Genomic DNA, 20,903 nt, shown 5'->3' on the forward strand with positions numbered 1-20,903 from the left:
AAGCTTTAATTCGAACGGCAGAAGGATTAGGCTGTTTGATGAGCAGATTTAAGGGTGCAGGCGAGGGGAACAAAAAGAAACACTTCTGGCCAAGCGTAATAATCTTTGAAAATGTTCTTTAAACCCATCTCCCTGTGACGTGTATTTTCAGTGCACTTCAACCCAACATCTTCCATTCCCAAGATTAAGGGCCTTTATCATGTATCCTCTCTCTCTCCCGTGATTGCTGCTTGATATTTTTGCTTTTGACGTACCGCACTCGCCTTTTCCTTCTTCTTCTCAAAGTGGACTTTAAATAGGTTTAGGAAATGTTACATCTTAGTGCACTTACAGACAAGTGTATTACCGCTCTACTGAAACAACCTCTCTTAAACAAAGTTGTCTGATTTAATCCCTGAAGGCTTCTTGCTGGAGGTTTTTTTTTTATTTTTCCTGCATGTTAGATAAGGCCATGCTCGGTGAATCCATCCCAGCTGTTTTGTGTTGCCAGATCCCAAGATTCTCTTCTTCTCTCCATTGTTTTAGACGTTTCATACACCCAGTTTGGGAGACGAGGAGTTTGAGATTCCTCCCATTACTCCTCCACCTGAAACGGAGTCCGGCCTGGGCCTACCTGAGGTGGATTCCCCCTTCCCAGCAATGCCAGAGCCTCAAGCTCAGCACAGGGGTCCTTTAATCCCTCAGTTCCCTCCTCAGAGCCTGGATCTGCCCTCTATTACCATCTCACGCAACATGATGGACCAGGAAGGGATGTCTGTCAACAATGGCCAGCCCGTGGTGAGTACTGTCATGTATGTGTACCTCCAGTAAATCAAAGCTTATTGGCTCTCTCTGCAATGTGAGCTGATCAGGGTCCCTCTTTCACCCCCATCATAAGGAAATCCTGCACCAGGGCTGTTACAATGTGTGTCCTTGCAGCTGCACCTCCAGATGTGGTTTCTGAAGGCGAATTCACTGGAAGAGATATTGTTAAAAGTATATATTACCGGAGACCCCTGATAGCATGCAGTTCTTAAATGAGCCCTATTACTGAACCGTAATGTCACCTTGATAGTTTTGTATGCCTCCTGTTGTCAGAACATCTGGCTCAGCATCTGGACTTGTTTACAAGACAGGCGGTATATGATCACATTGAGTAAATGTCATGATATTATGTTACTTACTGTGAGGATTTTTTTTTTTAATGCACTCAGGCCAAGGATGATCCCTTCTGTAAGGTGAGCAGATGTGACTCGATCACAGGTTTTAGAGTACAAAGCTCATTCAGCCCCAAAAGGACAGTGAAAACGGGACCTGAAAGTGCCACCGTTTCACGTGCTCATCTATAATTCATAAGGATGGTACAAATCAGCTATTCACGTCAGTGCACCGGCAGGAGAAATTCACAATGTGAATAAAAAAATTTTAAAAAGTGCGCACCAGATAAGTTTGATGATTTCTAAAAAATCTTTGCGGCAGTAAAATCCAATATATTTATATCTCAAGATCATATAGAAATGTCACCAGTAACTGCACATCTGGAGTGATTGGTCCTCTTAGAACTGTTCCTCCCACTCCCTCTCTAATATTCGCTGCAATCAGTGGTCACCTCTTGTAAAGTCTGTAAGCCAGGTCTGGCCCACGGTGGCTGCTATGGAGGCTTAGCTGTGCGTGTGGAAGTCTCAGATTATCAGAGAAGAAGAGCTTCACCTTTTAGATTGAATGTGAATGTAGCGGCGGCCACAGCAGCTGGTTATCAGTGTAATGGGTTGGATCACCTACACTGACCACGTCGGACACACAAGACAATTTAGCTTTTTTTTTTTCTTTTCTATTTTCTTTTTTGCAGCTGGTTTAATGTTTTTCTTGCTGAGTGACAGACAATCCTGGAGGCATTTGTCATGACAGAACCTGGTTTACCTGCTGGAGCAGATGTTTAAAAAACCTGCATCAGTATATTTCAGGCAGGTCAGGTTTACTCTGCTTTTTTCAGTCCGTCTATGTGTAAAAGAGCCAAAAGCGAAAAAGGAAAAGTGTTAGATGAGATGACAAATTCAAATGAGTAGCAGATCCAGAGAAAAAGTATGAAAAGTGCATTTTTAAGTTGATGTGTGACATGCTAATAAACAAAATATACAAAATATAAAAATCAAACTACCTGTGTAATTTGGAATTGCACGGCATCCAGATGCATGGCAGTGTTGGCAGATGTTATATGACATGTATGGTATCGGCCTGATGTTTACTTTTGGCCCAGCTTTGCTCAGTGATGAAGAAACAACTGTAAATATGTGATTGATGGGCTTTTTCAACGTGCTTTGGAAATAAAGAAAACTATTTAGAAGTTAAATATCAACATATTAGATATGTGCAAAAAAAAAATCTTATTTCGTTCCTCAAAAGCATCAAATTGCTTTGCGTCACATCTTGTATGATAAGATGCTTTTCTGCTGAATGAACTCGTGCTGCATCACAATGGTACTGAATATATCACAGATTGGTGTTTAGAGCGCCGGCGATGCATCGAGATGAGAACTGCATCCGTCTCAGGGAAGGAGACGCACATTTTACCCCCAGAAGCTTTCAGTCACTCCTGTCCAGTCACGCAAGTTCCTCAAAAAACAGACACGTCTTTGTTCGGGAGTGAACTTCAGCTTTTATGTTGTGTTTTACTCATAGTTCGAACAAGCCTCTAGCTTTAGCTTCCTCTTATACAGATGGGCAAACAAAGAACAGCAGACAAGTCATCTCTCTCTTCATGTTGATACTGTTATGTTCTATAGATGTGAGATTGTTGTCTCGGGCTGGAAAGGCATTTTCAAATGCCACAATCAAAGAAGCATTGAGGAGGAAAAATGGAAATGTCACTGGCTGACTAGTTGTCTTACGGACCTATTACAAAAATGGAAGATTCATTTAGGAGAAAAGAAAGGACGAAGGCATGATGGCAGAGATGCTGATGCTGAATTTGCTTTGTGAAACATGAAACACTGTTGAGAAGAGGTGCCATAACCATTTGAACTGTGTGAATAAATGAGATGTTCTAGACTCCCTCTCTCCCCCCGAACATGTTTGTTCAATCACAATGATATTACATATATTTATTTACATTCCATATGGGAAGGGGCTATAAACTTTTACTGCTTTTTTTTTCTTCCTTGCTTTCATGCTTCAGGCATGTGAGATAATTGCAGCTTTTAAAATATCTATGCGGCATACAGTAAGTGAGCCCCAGAAGGCTTTTGCCTAAAGAATTTTCATTTCATGGTCAGTTAAGCTTTCTACATCTGGAAGAAACGGAACCTTGACACAATTACATTCCTGACTGTTCTCACGACTTGCTGGAGGATTAGATTTGATTCTCAAACATTATTCCTCTTTAACACCATTTGCATGGCTCATGTCTCTGATTGTGTGGAGACTCTATTAAAAACTGTGTGGAGAATGTAGGTTTCTGCTCCTTGCCTCGTGGCATTGTCGTCAGCACACTACTCGCTTGTTATCAGTCATCACACATTGTACTGCGGGAAAGCTTGTGGTGGTCCTTCATTTTCCCTGTAAATGGGATTGATCCCCAAAAGTCGTGTGACAATGCCTATAGTGATTCCATTCATCTATGTTTTTATCTTCGCCTGGAAAAAAAGAACACAACTTCAAATGAGATAAGTAACAGCGCTGTTGTCTTTGCATTCTATATCCAGAGACAATGATTTACCGAGGCCCTAAGAGGGGTGTTTTGTCATTTTTGTCAGCACACTGATAAAGGAATGACAACCTTATATACATGATTACATTCTGTGTTATTTGTTATGGCTGCAGGGGCAAACAAATAAACCATGCAATATTGCAATTACATTTTTCATCAAGCTACCATGCTCATATTTCCCAAACGCTTGTCTTGAGGTTTTTTTCTCTCTATACTAGCTTACTGGCAGAGAATATTTAGTGTGTGAAAGCCTCTCTCTTATCTCAGCGTAATGAGAAACCCAAGCAGTGAATATACCTGGGCTATTTTCAAAACTTCTTCCATGTCATTGCATTGCCAAGTGTTCTGCTAATTCCTCTCCCATAATGTTCTGCGTATGTCTCGCAAATTGGCCACAGATGCTGGGCTTCTACAAAGAGAAATACATTTTCTCAGCTGCAGTGTCTCTGGCAAGCCCTGAATCTGAAGTCATTATTTATTTAATCTTCTCTCCTAACAAGCTTCTGACTCTCATTTTTGTCTCCCAGCATGTGCCCTCCTGATTTGTGACAAATAGTACTGGAGTTAGAGCTGCCAGTATTGCTTTATTCACAATTTCTTCTCGATTTTCTCCCTGCCGCACAGCAAGGGTCTCTGGGTTCTATTTCACAAAACACCTGGTGCCTTCACCGTGGTTGTTGTTTTGTTTTTTTCTCTCTCCTGACATGTAAGCATGTACTAAAATGGTCTCTGTGTCCTCCATTGTTTGATTTGAAATATACAGTAGTCACTTTATTGTAGCGGATGTTAAAATCAGTAATTCAGACGCCTGAGCCCTTCTGCCTTCGTGTATTTACCCCAATGCTTGTCATGAATGTTCAAATTTCCATTGTCAGCAAGCTGCTTCACCTCATTATCTTTTCCAACAGCAAAGATATGCACCTCTAACATAAAATAAGGAGTTTGAAGCGATTGGTGCTTTTTTTTTTTTTTTTCAGAGGCTAAAAAAGCCATTTGTAGTTTCTTGTTCTCATGATTTGATATTGTGTAGATTGCCTCTGAATATAATACCTTCACTTTTCACTGTCAAATTCACTATATCCTGGATCAAATGGAAAATGTGAGCATTGTTGCAGAAAGCATGTTTTTCTACACTTCCCTCTTATCTCACTTCCAAGCCAAGAAGCACTGACATGAGCTGTACATCAATTTAAGAGAGTGGATTTTTTTCGCTCCGTTTCTTTTTTCTTTCCTCCCTCGACAGACAGCTATTGTGACATATTGGGTCAGTCAGAAATGAAAGATATTCATGCAGGCATGCAATACTTGTAATGAAGTCTCAGCTTGACCTTCTGCATGATTGATTCTGTAATTTACTTTTCTCAGGCAGCTCTCAAAATAAAATGATGTCATGTTGGACAAGTTTTAAATACCCATAATGCATCAAGAGAAATGGTAGAAGGGGTCAGTGGCTGTGCGGGACTAAGGGGAAACTGGCCCCTCAAACTAAGGGGTGGAGGGGGATTTTTTTTCCTTTTTTTAAAGTAGGGGTTAGAGGTTAGAGAGATAGATGGTCTGAGTTTGCGCAGCACAGAGTGAAAGAGAGAGAAGTGTATTTGACTGAGACAGGGCAGAGGGAAGAAAAACTATTTATCTTCATGCTATTATAGCCTTTACTGGCATTCAAAATTCCATTTTTCTCATTTGGCTTAAGCACAGATTTCGTCAGGTTGCTGAAAATGGAAGAAAAATAAAATAAAATGATGTACCCGTTTAGAAGGCGAGTAAAGGAATATGTGCAGAGCACTGATAAACTATCTTTAATAGGACTGACCTTTCATGCTGGCGAAAGTTACTGGGGGATTCATCCTTATAATTACCATATAGATGATTTTACCCCTCTCCTGCCATGGAACATTTCCAAGAGCTCTCGCATTGATTGAATGGAAATTGAACTTGTTAACATTCTTTTCAGCCTGTTACAGCTTAGTGCATGGTGCCACTGTTCATAAATTCTCCCCAAATTCTGATTTCCAATATCTGTAAGAACAGACTGGAGCCTGCTTTCATTGAAATCAGTGTTAAGATTTTTATCACCACACTTGGTGAATACGTAATGTTGTTCTGCTTCTGTGTTTATTGCGCCAAGGTTTTTCCTACTTTTTTTTTTTTTTTTTTTTATAAATATAATTTACCAGTTTTCTGTGTGGAGTGTTTGCTGTGTTATTACTGAATGGAGCCAGCAATCATGTTCAAAACAATCTTTTCTGTTTTCTTTTTGAAGCATATTGTTGTCATATTTCACACTGAAAGGGATACAAAAGGGAATATAACAAACTGACTTGACACTTAAAAAAAAAAAACCCAAACCTTTATTGGTGAGAGAGTAGATTTCAGCGTAGTATTTGATGTGTAAGCACACATAGACAGAGAAACCTGGCTAAGGAGGGCACATCTGGCCACTGTGTACTCAAGATAAGGGCTTATTTGCAGATTTATGATGACTATCAAAATATCTAGTTAGATGTCTGCTGTGAGTGCTGACAATACTGCAATCAAAATGCAAATGAGAAGAGGCAGAGGGAATAAATGAAGATCCTAGTAACAGCTTTATATTCACACTCAGGGCAACTGTTACTTACGATGATCTCATTCACTGGTGTGTTATTAGCTGTTATCTTTCCGTGCTCATTCAAATCAGACATGTGCTAACGCCGGTGTTCCTCTGAAGGAGCTGTCGTCACTCATGAAATTTAAACCTCTGTGAATTATTGCAACAATATGTGGTAAAAATAATACATCGGCACAGCTTTTCAATAGACGTTAAGTGTCGGGTATACAAATGTGGATATTTTTGATCACTGGGATTGAGTAAAAGTGTTTTTATACAGATGGCCACTACTAATGAGCTCAGTGTGTGTGTCTTTGATGTTCGCTGAGCAGGGAGCAAACGGCAAGCCATCATGTTCTCAGTAATGAAGATGACAATAGCACTTGGAAGATGGCGGGTCACAGATATGCAAATCACAGTTATTTGGTCACAGGCATTTTTATTGCAACTTTTATTTTCGAATGCTAAAAGCGTCGATATTTGAAGAATTGCGATGATATGACTTCAGTTTCTTCCTTGCTCTGGCGTCACCTTTGCAGAGTCCTCTTCGCACATGTAAATCCACTTGCACTTCATAGATTGTATTTATGATAAGCAGTAGACATGGCATATGAGAAAGAAAATGGATTGCAGATCCAATATGTTCCCCTCTTAAATGGTGTTACAATATTGTTTTTGAAGACGGGCATTCATAAGGTTCTTTCAATAAAGCCAGGTGCGTGGGTTTATGATGTGTTGATGTTGGGAGAGATTGAGTTTGTGCTGCTGAATACCAGATGGATGTACCCAGGGAGAACAAATCACCTTTTTCTGTTGTGCTCACGTCCCCTCTCTGTTCCATGTCAGCTCTGCTGGCGCTCTGATCAGTCTTCCCTCCGGGGAGCTGGCAGTCCTTGTAATTTCATCCTCAGCACAATCAATGCAAACATGTTGCCTGCACCTTCTCTAAGACTCTCTCAAGAACCAAATGTTTTTTACGAGGAAAAAATTGAAAGAGATTTTGAGAATGTTATTGCATTGTACCCTGGATGCAAGAAGGGAGGGGACCAAAGCTCTTAAGCTTCCTACCCTCACTGAGTTGATTTATGGAGTTGATTATAGAGAGGCATTTTTTTCCACTCTTCGGCAGTCAAACATGATCTATGTAAGGTTCTTGTTTTAAAGAGTTATAACCGTAAAGTTCATTAGCTGTATAGAGCACCACAGGCTGCTGGGCCCCTCAAACTATACTGACATGTAGCCACATGTATACAACTGCAGCTCAAACCAACTATGTTTTTTTGTGGTATTTGGACTGGGTTGTCATGACATTATAAATGTGGTTGTCAGATTCTTGATACCAGATTCAACAAGACAGTGAGAGAATAAGAAATACAACAATGAAATCATTCCATATAAAAAAAAGAAGCTGCAGCTGCTGCACACGGTGTCTTAGAGGCAGTTTGTTACTAAAACAATGTGCATATGTAGATTTGAGGGAAAGTCTTCATCCAGAAATCCAGAAAGGAGCGAGAGAGAGAGACTGAGAGACTGCAGCTGCTGACGCCACCAGCTTTGCTGTTAACTAGCTACTCTTTCACTTGAAGCAGTTTGCAAGCTAAATACTGGAACTTGGTTTGGGTCCAGACAGTTTTTACCAGCGATAGAAACGATCCCCACCGCACACACACGCGGCAGTGACTTGGTCCCTAAATATTGGTTTGCTTGACGTCTCTAATTTGAGGTCGTGTACCACTGTGATACATAAGTGAGTCCATTGTTACCCCCTCAGGACCGGACAGTCAAACCTGTGTCACGGATTTCCATACAATAGTTTTCAACTGCATCAACTGAGCTGTGTAGCCGTCGGTTAATGGCTTATAAAGTTGGCTCCTCGAGTGTCAAGATAATTTATCAAGGCCTGTGATAGAGACATTTAAGACCCAGAACATTGTGACATGTGATCTGTCACATAACAATCCACAGAATCCAATGACCTGATTTCCTCTTTGGTAAAAGGATACAGCTTCTTAAGCTTCATACACTGGGCAGCAGAGTGCTGCACTGACTACAGAGTCAGTCTTTCAGCTACAGAAATGAGGTGCAAGTCTGTGCAGCCAGCCCTGCAAAGTGTTCTTGTGCAAGACTAATACGTTCCAGAAGAGCAGACTGAGAGCAGATGAACAGGGATCAATAAAGGATTGCATTATTATTCCATTTTATTAACCATCCCCCACCTTTCCTTTGTATCAATTTATTACAGAATGTTGGACCAGGCCATCTTCGCCAGTACCCACACAACCCAGCCATGCTGATGAAGTCCATCATCAGCATGAACAGCCCCAATGGGATGATATCTCGGAATCAGTTGACAACCATCAACCAATCCCAGCTCAACACGCAGTTGAACCTAAACATGGCCGGACCCAACATCACCCATACTTCTCCGTCACCGCCAGCCAGCAAGTCGGCCACTCCGTCTCCCTCCAGCTCCATAAACGAAGACGAACAGGACGACAGCAACAGGGTGAGAAAAAAACTTCCGATGTCATTTGAATGCAATGGGACGACGGTTGAATGACAACGTCCTCCTCTAAGTGAGATTTTTGTGATTATTCCAGGTCATTGGAGAGAAGCGACCAGCCCCCATAGATCCGACAAAAAAGCCGAAGACTCCCAAAAAGAAGAAGAAGAAGGATCCCAATGAGCCTCAGAAGCCAGTATCGGCGTATGCCCTGTTCTTCAGAGACACACAGGCAGCTATCAAGGGTCAAAATCCCAATGCCACCTTTGGAGAAGTGTCCAAGATTGTGGCGTCCATGTGGGACGGTCTGGGGGAGGAGCAGAAGCAGGTACTGAGCCAAAATTCAAGTATTTGAATTGGTCAACTACATCATGATGGACTAGCTGACAGTTACGTAGGAAACGCGATCATGTGCATGGAGGGATGAGTGAAGCGTTTCAGCTGCGCTCTGTTCTAGCGGGTACAAAAACTACAAAATATGCACGTCCGTTGCCTGAGGTAAAAGGAGTGAATCTGTATTTTCAAAGGAGCTTCATTTGTCCGTTTACACATACCTTTGTTTCATCGCAGGTTTACAAAAGCAAAACAGAAGCTGCCAAGAAAGAATATTTAAAGGCCCTCGCAGCGTACCGTGCCAGCCTAGTTTCCAAGGTGAGAAGGTTTCTTCTCTTCACCTGGAGTATGTGTGAATTTAACTGAAAATTAATTCAATGACAGAAAATCTTGTTATAATGTGTAGCTGCAGTTGTGTCATCACAGAAATCACAAAGATAATAAAAACGTTGTCTCCCATCCAGGCTGCAGCCGAATCAGCTGAAGCGCAGACGATCCGTTCAGTACAACAGACCCTGGCCTCCACAAGCCTTTCCCCAGGCTTGGTGCTGCCCTCACCCCTCAACCAGCACCCTTCCATGCCATCAGCCTCCCAGGTTCTCCAACAAGCCCTGCCACGGGCTATTGCACCAAAACCTCTACAGATGAGACTAGGGGGCAGTCAGATTGTGACCTCGGTCACAGTGTCCCACCAGAACATGTCCCCCGGCATGCCACCGCAGCTGCTTGGCCAGATGGGCGCTGGAGGGGCGATGGTGGCAGGCGCCCAGTCCACAGCCGTGTCTCAGATGAGCCCACCCATGCAACCGGTGCAGCAGCATGCAATGCAGCAGCTCCAGCAGCAGCAACAGCAGCAGCAGATGCAACAGCACCTCCAGCACCATCAGATGCAGCAGCAGCAGATGCATCACCAGCAGATCCAGCAGCAGATGCAGCATCAGCATTTCCAACACCATCTCCAGCAGCAGCTGCAGCAGCACCACATGCAGCAGCAGCAGCAGCAACAACAACAGCAGCAACAGCAGATGCAGATGCAGCACATGCAGTTGCAGCATCAGCTGCATCAGCAGCAAATCCAACACCTCCAGCAACAGCAGCAGCAGCAGAAGCACCAATCCCAGTGTTCCCCACCCCAGCACTCTCCAGGCACCCCCCATTCAGTGGGAGGCTCGGCATCACTTGGCAGCCCGCAGCCGGCTCAACAGCAGCAGCAGCCACACCCCTCCCAAATCCAGGCCCATGCCCAGGTCCTGTCCCAGGTCAGCATTTACTGAGCCAAATGGAAATCCTATCTCAAAGAACAGGAATAGAATAAAAGCATCATTCCACGTTGCTTTTCTAAGTTGCACTTAAGAAGTGTGTAAGATTTAGAATGTTATACAAAGAACTTGTCCATTGTTATAGACGGATATGCACTCATGTGTACAGGTGGGTGGGGGGGACATGTTTGCTGGGTCTTTGTCTATAAAATAGGCTGAGCTGTGACAGGAGCCTGTTAGAGGGAGCGCCCAGCGATTGTTTATTTGTTTGTTTGTGAGGTCTTTCAGTTGTCAATTTAAACTGACTGGGTACACAATGTGTTGAAATACACGTGTCTTTCACTGTTTTATTTAACAATAAAGCTTTATTTATGAGAGTTGTCAGTTCAGCGCAGCAAAAAGGACATTTTGAATGCGTTTCAACAAAAGGGGTTTTTATCAGCTTTTGCCTGGACTGAATGACTCACAGGATCCTTGCTGGAAACCAGTAACCCACACATCAGTCTTTGTTCCCACACTGGCCAGTATATAGTGAGACTTTCTTTACTCCAACCTTTCTCTTTCACACATGGTTCTCTCAGATTTAACTGTTCAACAATGGCTTTGAGGAAATGGTTGATCAAATCATCACAGGTTGGACTCAAATGCAGACAATGTCCTGTAGAGTTAAGAGGAACTGAAAGCAAAAGGTCTCAGGACAAAGATGTCTGGTTGTACGATGGAACGGACTGAGACAGAAACTGCCATAAATCATTTATGTCATCACATCATCAAACTGTCGCTGTAATCTGCTGTACATGTTTTGTAGAGTGGGAGGAAGACAAGCCCCCCTCAATCCGGTAATCTACCCTCCAGATGATGATTTGCCCAAAAAAAGCGTGTAACTGGCTCCACCGAAAAAAAAAAAACAAATTCTTCTTTAATCTATTTGTTTTTACTTGAGATGTTTAACAATTAAATTATGTTTTTATTTTGTGTAACAAAGGGGGATATTTTATGGTAAATACAAATTTCAGGATCAAGGCAAATGGTTTGGGGATTGATGTATTTTTACTCTGCTCCTTGATACCATCATTGTTTTAAAAAAAGACAAGTAGAAGAGCCAGTCTGTTGCACTGCCAAAGCCAAGTGAAACGGCATTGGAGGTATTTTTGCCAGCTGTACAGAAGACCCTGAAAAGAAAAAAAAAAAAAGAAAATGTTGTACATTTTTCATATCACCTGTTGTAAAGTTTTAATATGTGAGGCTTTAATTAAAACATTGTTAAACGACCTGTGGATTGCTATATCACATAGTGCATTTCTGCTCTTTTATACTTTTTTATGAGTTACAATAGCAGCAATTAATTTTGTTTGTATTTTGCTTACAAACCACCTGCTTTGGAAACCTGTCCATAGAATAAATGCATATTCTTGAAACATTGTTTTCAGCTCACAATAGGAACGGTAATTAATGTTTTTTGGCCTTGAAGTTGAATCCAGAGACATTTAATCACTAATATGATAGCAGCCATAATTTTGTATGAAGTATTATATATTTCCTTGTGTCTCTGTTCAGAATTAAACTATCAATCACAAATATTTATTTGAAGGAATTTATTTCAAAAGTCAGCCATAATTTCTATGAGGTATTTCTCCACATCTCCTTGTTAGCAAACAAATACATTGATAAATAATGATAGAGCTCAGTCCTTTACAAGATATAATTGATAAATTTGTATGTTTTCTATGGAATAATGGAATACTTCTATGAGAGGAGGAAAAAAAAGCTACTTTGCAGGGATTATAAGACCGTTCATGTTGACATCATTATAGTATGTTCTGTTTCTCAGTGATTTGAATGGAATTCCATTGTAACTGTGTGTAAAAACAGTGTTGATACTGGACAAGGTCAGCATGTAACTGGTACTTGTCTCAATAACAGTCCCCTTCTCACACACCAGTGCATTGGATTCTGCCTCTTTCTTACTCCCTTCAAAATCGCTTCATTTCCAAGACATCCCCAGGGGTTTGCTGAGCTCCCTTGAATAATATGGTGAGCGGGGGCGGGAAGGCAGGCAAACAATAATTATCATATCTTCACAATAGGCTGTGAATTCACTGGCCCAGAAAAGGGCCTTTTTTTTTTTCCCTTTCCAAAGGCAGCTGAGACATTTCGGTTAACGTTAGTTACAAATTAGGAGAGAGAATCTGCTCCTGTGCTTCTGTGATAGCAGCTTGATAGAATTTTCTGGTTTGTTTTCAATTAGTTACTTTTAGGGAAGCATTTGTAATTTGGGCTGAGCTCTTCCACTGCTGCTGCTGCGGCGCTGGTGATTGGCTCTTCAGCCTGGTATGGAAGCGATGCCCATTTCTCTGCCATGATTAATTGCAGCATCTGTCCTGTCAGAAGCCCAAGTGAAGAGGTCTGCAGAAAAACTGCAAATAAGCACTGGCAACAGTCTTAAAGGGCTTATGATGAAATGAAAATTAAAAACAGCAAGTGCTGTGCATGACCTGAATCTCAATACGGAGGGAGAAGAAGAGAATGTGAGAGCGGGTGTCCATGGATACCAAACACATGCTTTAAAAACACACAATAATGAGGCTCTGGGAAATGGCTGTTATTATTCTGAACAGATTCACAGCAGAGCCCATTAATAATGCATGGAGCTCCTTGTTATTCCATAACCCCTCAGTACTGCGGTCACTGTGTGTACAAATATCTCACAGCCAGGGTTGGAGTTATGGGACTCCGTAATAAAAAGGTTACAGATATTTTCAAAACACTGCTATACACACACACGCATAATTTACAAGGATAATACACTACTTCTCCCGTAATGGGGATTGCTTCAATTTGAATAGGTGAATAAATAAATTTCACCTGCTTTGTGTCGTAGAATTTTGCTTGATAAATATTTGTTTTCACCGTGCGATATGACCACAGAAGCATGAAGGAATCAATAGCTCTTCCTCCTTTCGGTCCTCGTCATTAACTACCGCTGATGAAATGCATTAAGGGCATTATGACATTAATATGTCATTTGAGTAATGCAATCATGAGGTGACCTAATTGTGCTTCACTTCCCCACTGAGGTCAGTCGCTCGGCAGAGAACGACTACAGAGTCAGATGTGGAGGCTGAGGGATTCTGTATTTTAATGATTTATTTGGCTCTTTTGTTGTTTTCCCGTTCAGTGCACAGATACAATGTGAACATAACAAAAGCCCTGCTGACACTGACCATCTGACCATGAGACCCACGCTGCAGCCAATCTCATGGTCTGGATTCAGGTCGCAGATGCAGGACCTGCCACTCTGCACGGCTCTAAACTTTGTGTCCTTAAAAAAAAGAAAAGGGAAAAAAAAAAAAAGACATTTTTTTACTGAGAAGACCTGATCCAGAGGAGAACAGAGACAGTTGACCCCACAAGTCCAATGCTAAGCCTTGTTTACAGAGAGGAATCAGGCCTGCAGTCAAATGGCTGACTAGGTCTAAGGAATTCTTGACCTTGCCATGATGAGCTTCACGAAGAGAACTATTGACCTCCGTGATGAATAGTGAACTTTGTTTGGGGGCTGTTGGCTGCTGGGATTGTTGACATCCCTGACCAATGGTAGCGTTTGTTTAGAGAACTTTTGACCTGCCAGACTAAAGGAGAGCCACAGACAATGGCTCCAAGCAAAGTTAATGGTATATTCAGCAGGGTTCGTATAAATATTATGATACCCTTGTACAACCCTTCTGATAATCTTGACTGAGGGTTTGAATTGTGGCGTGAACTCTTTATTCATCATTGATTTGGTCTGTTGATCTAGCACATCAATTTTAATTAAAGTCGCCCTCCATTAGAAAATGTCTTTGGTGTAGAGTAAAGAGGAGGCTACTTGTGATGAGTGACACCAAAGATGGATTCTTCAGTCATGTAGGACACATCTCCAATGCAGCAGTTCAACTTTTAAACGTACAATATTTATATATTCATTCAATCTGAATTTTTAACAAGCCAGACTGGATTAGATGTCATTTTGAGAATTTTTAAATTGGTAAATGAACTTTTTTTTTTTTTTTTTTGCTAAAAACCATGAAATACACATTGAGATTCAAAGCAGTTTTATATGTCTTAAATAATTTCTGAATGGGATATGAAATAATTCAAAGATCCTAGACGTTTGGGTTTTTTAAAGTACCAACAATAAATACAGTTTCTATGCTGCAGGCACAGTCACATGTGCACTGACTTGTTTTATCTCCCTCTAACCATCTCTGTTCTCTTTCACGACAACATATCTGCACGCGCACACACACACACACACACACACACACACACACACACACATGCAAATTCACACATTTTCCATCCTTGGATTTCTCTGCGACTATGTTGCCGTGGCGACGCAGTGATTCAGCCATTAGGCTTATCACCCTGCTCTGATGGTGAGGCTGATCTGCTAGTCTACTGACCTCTGTTAACCCGTGCGCTGCTCCACTATCATAATTGTGATAGAGCCTCGCTGATGTAGCACAAACCTATGACCTGTGGACATGTACTTCAGTGATTGATACTCCATTTATGTTTCATATCCCTATTGGCCCTGCTGTTAATGACTGCAATAATCCGCTTTCCTCAAAGTAGTTTGTGATTTATAGTATATAATCACACTCAACAGAGGATTGAAATAAACAATAAGCTGCTGTTAAACAATTTTGAAATTTGCTGCAGATTTGATGCGACAGCTGAGATTTAAACTGAGACTGATTTTAATGAATATTAAATATTTGTTCCCAGGAATAAAACCACTGACTTTACTACACTTGAGTATGCTTCATGTAGTTGAATACATGCTAGACTGAGAGCAGATAAGCAACCCACCATTATCCTGCTGTCAGCGTCGTAAAGGTCATGGAACAAACATCTAAAGCCCAAAGAAAAACTGTTTATTGGTGTATTGCCATCACCATAACAATAAAACCAGCAAGCGTATGAGGAGCTGGTTTGTTTCAGATTATTATGGTTAGCTCAGTATTTTATTGAGCATTGTCCGCATTTCGCAAACCAAATGCATCTGGAACATTTATTCTCTGTTGAGTTATACAGTCTGTGCAAAAATTGCACAGCAAGCTGTCAGTGATTTGAGAGAGCTTTCTTTATTGTGACAGATCATCATGCCCCAGAGGTTGACAGATGTCCCTGCATTGCATGGAAACAATAGCAGTTTCTTTTTTATTTGGACTTGTTTAGTTTTAAGAATTTAAAATCTGTCTCGCTGTAACCCAATTGCTACTTTCCACTTTATTTCATCAGTATTTTATAGGCTTTAAATTCAGCAGATGATCCCAACTCTGAAATTGCTTTTTATTGCAACTTACTTAGCTTGTTAATATAGGCTATTACAGAGCCAACATGTTTCTATAGCAACAAAACTGATAAAGTGTACCCGGAGACTAGAGTGATAGATTACACGCGCATGCTGTGTCACATCCAATTAACTCAAACTGAACGTACACCACATTATGCCACGACTTGCAGGAAAATCAATAAATATGGACGGTACCCAACAAGGTTCCCCCTCTGTTTCTTTCTTTCATCCCTTATGATGGCAGCAAAGCCAAGACAGATCATGCCACTAGGATGTCCCTGCTGCTACAAGAGGCAGGTGCTGTGTAGACACCATTCAAAACTTGGCCTATTCAATCCAACTCCTCTAACGCTCCATTCATGCATAGCAAAACACCATCTGCTCCTGTTTTGCCCGGAGCAATCACAGCTGACCAAAAAAAAAAAAAAAAAAAAAAAAAAAAAATCCATGATAACAGCTGTTGCCAAACAAAAGCCAAACAAAGAGGGGGAAGGAAAAGGTTAGGGACAAGTTAGGTACCAAAAATTACTTGTTTTAGAGGGTGAAGGAAAACATTTACACTTGGTAATAGTCGGGAAAGCGGGATGCCATCCAGCAGAGCCATGAGGAAAGGGTTAAACGTGAGTCACTCGGTGTGTGTTTAGCAGGCTTGAAACAGTACAGGATCAGGTGATAAAAGATTCAAGCTGAGGATGATTCTTTTACACAGCTAATACTCAGGGAGTAGCAGCAGAGGTAAATGAAGTACAGCTGCAAGTACTCATACTCCCATGCAACCATCGAGTCTTTATGTCACACTGTACCTGTACTGGGGTTAATGATTTAAAAAAACAATTCTGTTCAGCATTTGCGCCGTTGTGCTGTCTACAAATAGAAAAACAGTTTTCGCAGCCGATTAAAAGATAAAATAATCTCCTTTGAGGAAGTTCTTTTTTTGAAACTGTCGCTGATTAATTATCAGAATCAAAAATACTTAATTGTTCCCTGAGACTATTTTTCAGGTTGCAACGGCCCCTTTAAAAGTAGAAGACATACAATGACAGGTGAATCATCACATAAGATAGAATCAGAATGGAATAATACGAGAAATATATGTAAAAATCGATACATCATATACAACACACAGTAAATAATACTATAATAAAACGAATAATGCTCATGATTAAATGAATAATGATAATTTGAACATATAGAATACAATATTTGTATAAAGAAAAAGAAAAAAATAGAGTGTCATCGCAGTACGTTAGCTGAATCATTGTAGACCATCAACTAATCCTCTAATATTTTAGCTGCACTCTGACACAACAAAAATGCTCAGTAGTTGGTACAGAAATATGCTCATTACCTAATTTATAGATTTTTACAAACAATCTGGGATAATCAATCACCAATGATGATGAAGTTGAATACATGCTGTCTTGGGGTGAACTGGATAAACACTTGTTGAAACCAGGGGAAACGTACATGTGCCGTTGTATCAGTGAGGCTTCTGTTTTACATGCTACATTGTGATGTGATTGGCAGCGGTTCCTCGACCCTGCGAGGCCTAGCTTGATCTAATGTATGACCGCTGACCCGGGGGAGGGGCTGAGAGCGAAGGTGAAAGACCGAACAGCTTGCATGCCTCTAGATCTCAGCTGCCTATGCAGACGGCGAGCTGTAAAAACCACTGTTTGAGCGACACAGAAGTGTCACAGCAGCCATATACAACAGTGACACATATACACCTGACACACAACACAGCGGCTGAAGCTGCATTTGAAAAGGAGGAAGAACAAGAGGAGGTACCTGTAAATTATAATGATCTTACCCACTGTCCCCATGGGGATAATTAAGTTTTATTCTATTGTACCTTGAGCAGACCTGGATCTAATTGCATTTTCACATGATTCATAACATTAAAATAATTCCTCTGCCTCACTGGACCAGATGGTGGGGTGTGATTTGCCCCCATAAAACAAGAGACTATGGGCAAAGAAGCTTCAGTCGAAGCAGTTGAAATAAAATATGTTTCTGTGCAGTGATTTATAACTTACCTGACATGACCTGAATTTCCAGAAGATAATACTTCAAGACAAATGCTGGAAATGATTTGCAAATGTATTTTTAACCTATTTGTCTATGAAACATGCAAATCTCTCTTCGGGTTTCTGTGAGTGATGTCGTGGGCAGAGCTTCATTATAAACACAATCTCATGTGGCAGTTGATCAGTCAATTTGCCTAACAAATAACTCTCCAGCACATTTCCAGTTGGCTGCGCACTGCAGCCTCTTTGTTCGTAACACGATTTTAAGTAACCTTGAACCAAAATGGAAAAGTAATGAATGTAAAAAAACAAAAATTAGAAAAACATAAAGCCTGGCGAAAGAGCGGCCAGCTGCTCTATAAGGCCATGTCCTGAGCTATGAACTCGCCTGAGAGGCAGCAGTGTGGATGCCTGGACAGTGTACAGTAGACTTGTAATGAAGAAGGGAGCGACAGGACAGAAGACAGACACCAGCCTCATGCCATTAGAGGTGATTTGTCTGCCAAACTGATTCCAGTCCCAGTAGTTTTATCAGTTTAATGCCCAGGCTGCGTTCATTATTTCTTTGCCGGGAGGTTCAGCTTCTCCTCAGCAGAACAAGTGTGGGTTGTGTTTCTGTCAAAGAGGGAGGGGGGGGGGGGGGGGGGTAGTGCTTGAGGTAGTGCTTGAGCCATTCAGCTCTCAGAGTGATCCATTGTTTGAGTCCTCTCTTTGTTCAGTGCCCACAGAGAGAGAAGGGGCCAGCTACAGGGGAGAGTAGGAGCAGAGCAGGGTCTCTCTGGGTGACAGGGGTCTGCACTTACCCTCAACACATTCTCACCTACAAGCCTTCCACTCCTAAAAGGCCACAAATCCTAATGTTTATTATGTGTGCCAATGTTTTGCCACCCACACTAATGGAACTGCACTTACTCCACGTCAGATTTTTTTTAATGCATGCTGAAATATTTAGTAGAGTTTTTCTGAGTATTCAAACAGGCAAGATAGATAGCAAGTAATCATATGAGGCTACTTAAAGGTTAAAAGTCCTGCAGACTGATCTCACTAATGGAAAAGCTTTGGGAAAAAAGCTGGAAAGTAGAGCAGAGTCGGAATATTTATACGTGAAAAGACAATTTTGACGTGTGTGTACAAGTGTTACAGACACGTCTGTTCGATTGAGCCAACTTTACTGTCGTCACATTTATGAGCAGGTAGGATCTTGCTGTTGGCAACTATTTCAGCCAGCGCTCTTCGCTTCTTCTGCTCTTTGTGTGCCGCCTTTTTCAGCATTTGCCTCACGATGGTAAAGAGCAACAAACTTAGCTAGCTAGCAAGCTAGTAGCATTCTACACTCTAAACATGCTTAAAGGCGAGCTTAGCACTGCCCGCTAGGATTATGACAAACAAGCCAAGTTTGAATGATGACGTGTGGAGCCAGATGCTTCCCTGACGTGCAGGAGAAACTTCTGACTTTGATGCTTTGATGCCATATTCCACTTCCATATCTCCCTTTGCACATCTGACTGGAGTTTGTCTCCTGACAGCTTTCAATAAAAACACTCACAGAAATTAGACTGATGCATAATTCTGTGAGTTGTTTTTTTTTTTTTCTTAAAATTTTCCTGCTATTCTTCTATTCACCCGAGGCCGCTTTCACTTTGGAATGGTTCGCCTGAGCAGGCGTGAACACAGAAAGGGTTCAAACAAACGCCCAGTGACCTTTATGAAGAAGAGGTCCTCTTACACTTCCAAATAAACTCTGATGGAGTTTGCCTGTGGTGAAGAAGTGATCCATCTTTGCTCCAACTCAACGACCAGTGCTTAAACCAGCTTATAGGCGTCTTACCACCAGCTAATGTGGTTTACAGTGAGGCAAACTGAGCCAAGGGGGAAACACTCCAAGTTGGACTCATCACCCAGAGCAAACAAACCAGTGTGAAACTACCCTCAGTTTACTGTTCCTTGGTTTTGCTTCCCACCTGTTTTTTTTTTTTGTGTGTGTTTATTTTAGCTTATTTTTTGGTGGACATTGCTGCATTTGTTTTGCTGCTGTCAGTAGAATCAACAAAGGGGAAAAAAGGCAGCTGCAAATGTAGGCAGAATTTAATGAAGGTCATGGGAGAGGGTAATGTATGAGTAGAAATCTGTCTGGTACTGATCGGGAGCTGCTGGATAAATGAAGCAAAGCGACTGATAATATCTGAAAAAAACAGGCAATGAAAACAGCTGGGGAACATTGAGTATCTTCCTTAAAAATCTTCTCAGAAAACTCACAACAAACAGCTGGCAAGCAGCAACACAAAGCCGACCACCACCCCCACTCTTTCTCTATTGTGTGCGTGTGTGTGGCATGGGTGTGTCTATCCTCTCTCACCTGTTACTCATTTTGCAATCAGGCTCACCTGCCAGTAGTCAAGTTCCAGCTCTGCAGTCAGCTGGAAGAGTCCACACCCACGATTAGCTGGGTTGTTTGCAGCTCTACTGGTAGCGTGGTGCTCTCCAGCTTAGAATGTCTGACTCTTTTCACATAATATTTTATTTCACAGGTTATTTTATCTCTGCGAGGTTGGACCACCTCATCCGCAGTCAGTGTCCTTGGGCCAAATCTCACAGTAACCATGTTTCCATACAATGACATGTGAATTTTAAACAAATTTTACAAATGCTGTAAAAGAGGGAATTTAAACTACTGTCTTTCAATCAAGTGGTTGGAAGGAAATAAACCAGGTAATGTAGAGTGTATTTCCTTTAGACAATGGCATTCTAGGCAATGTTATGATGGCTGTAACAGGCAGAGCAGAAGAAGAAAACCAGCAAACACAGGAAGTCCGTCTTGAGTAATTACTTTCAACTGGACGAGTGTAATTGTTCAGTGGGGTCAGCAAGTAATGGACATGGTGCTGCTTCTCCGGAGATGAAGGCAAAGTTTGGAAATAAGCAGGAGTGCAACAGCAGAGGAACCATCTTGGCAGTTACGTGAGTTAAAGATTGAATATGTTAAAGTTAATTCAAGGTAGGTGTTTGAGTTTAAGCCCCTAAAGAAGACAAAAAAACAAATCACACCTCCCCTTTTGTGGATTTGACTTAGTTTTTGCACATTGTTCTGTTTCCATTAACATCAAAATGTGTGTATCAATTTCCCTTCATGGACACATGGCTAATAACTTCTCTCCGCCTCTG

At 41.5% G+C, this 20,903-nt stretch overlaps 1 protein-coding gene across 1 annotated transcript in view; it reads left to right on the plus strand.

The window, feature by feature from the left end:
* tox3 (TOX high mobility group box family member 3) overlaps positions 1-12,249 on the plus strand; it is a 43,632-nt gene extending 31,383 nt beyond the window's left edge. The window contains exons 3-7 of the mRNA XM_086195560.1: positions 526-777; positions 8,518-8,781; positions 8,876-9,106; positions 9,349-9,429; positions 9,576-12,249. Coding sequence (XP_086051686.1) covers positions 526-777; positions 8,518-8,781; positions 8,876-9,106; positions 9,349-9,429; positions 9,576-10,385 — 1,638 coding nt within the window. The 3' untranslated portion in view covers positions 10,386-12,249. The remainder of the gene's footprint in view (positions 1-525; positions 778-8,517; positions 8,782-8,875; positions 9,107-9,348; positions 9,430-9,575) is intronic.
* The last annotated feature ends 8,654 nt before the right edge of the window (positions 12,250-20,903 follow it).

This window comes from Aulostomus chinensis, chromosome 2 (genome assembly GCF_037954235.1).
Source record: "Aulostomus chinensis isolate RoL2024-O1b breed Wild chromosome 2, RoL_Achi_v1.0, whole genome shotgun sequence".
Taxonomy (NCBI): Eukaryota; Metazoa; Chordata; class Actinopteri; order Syngnathiformes; family Aulostomidae; genus Aulostomus; species Aulostomus chinensis.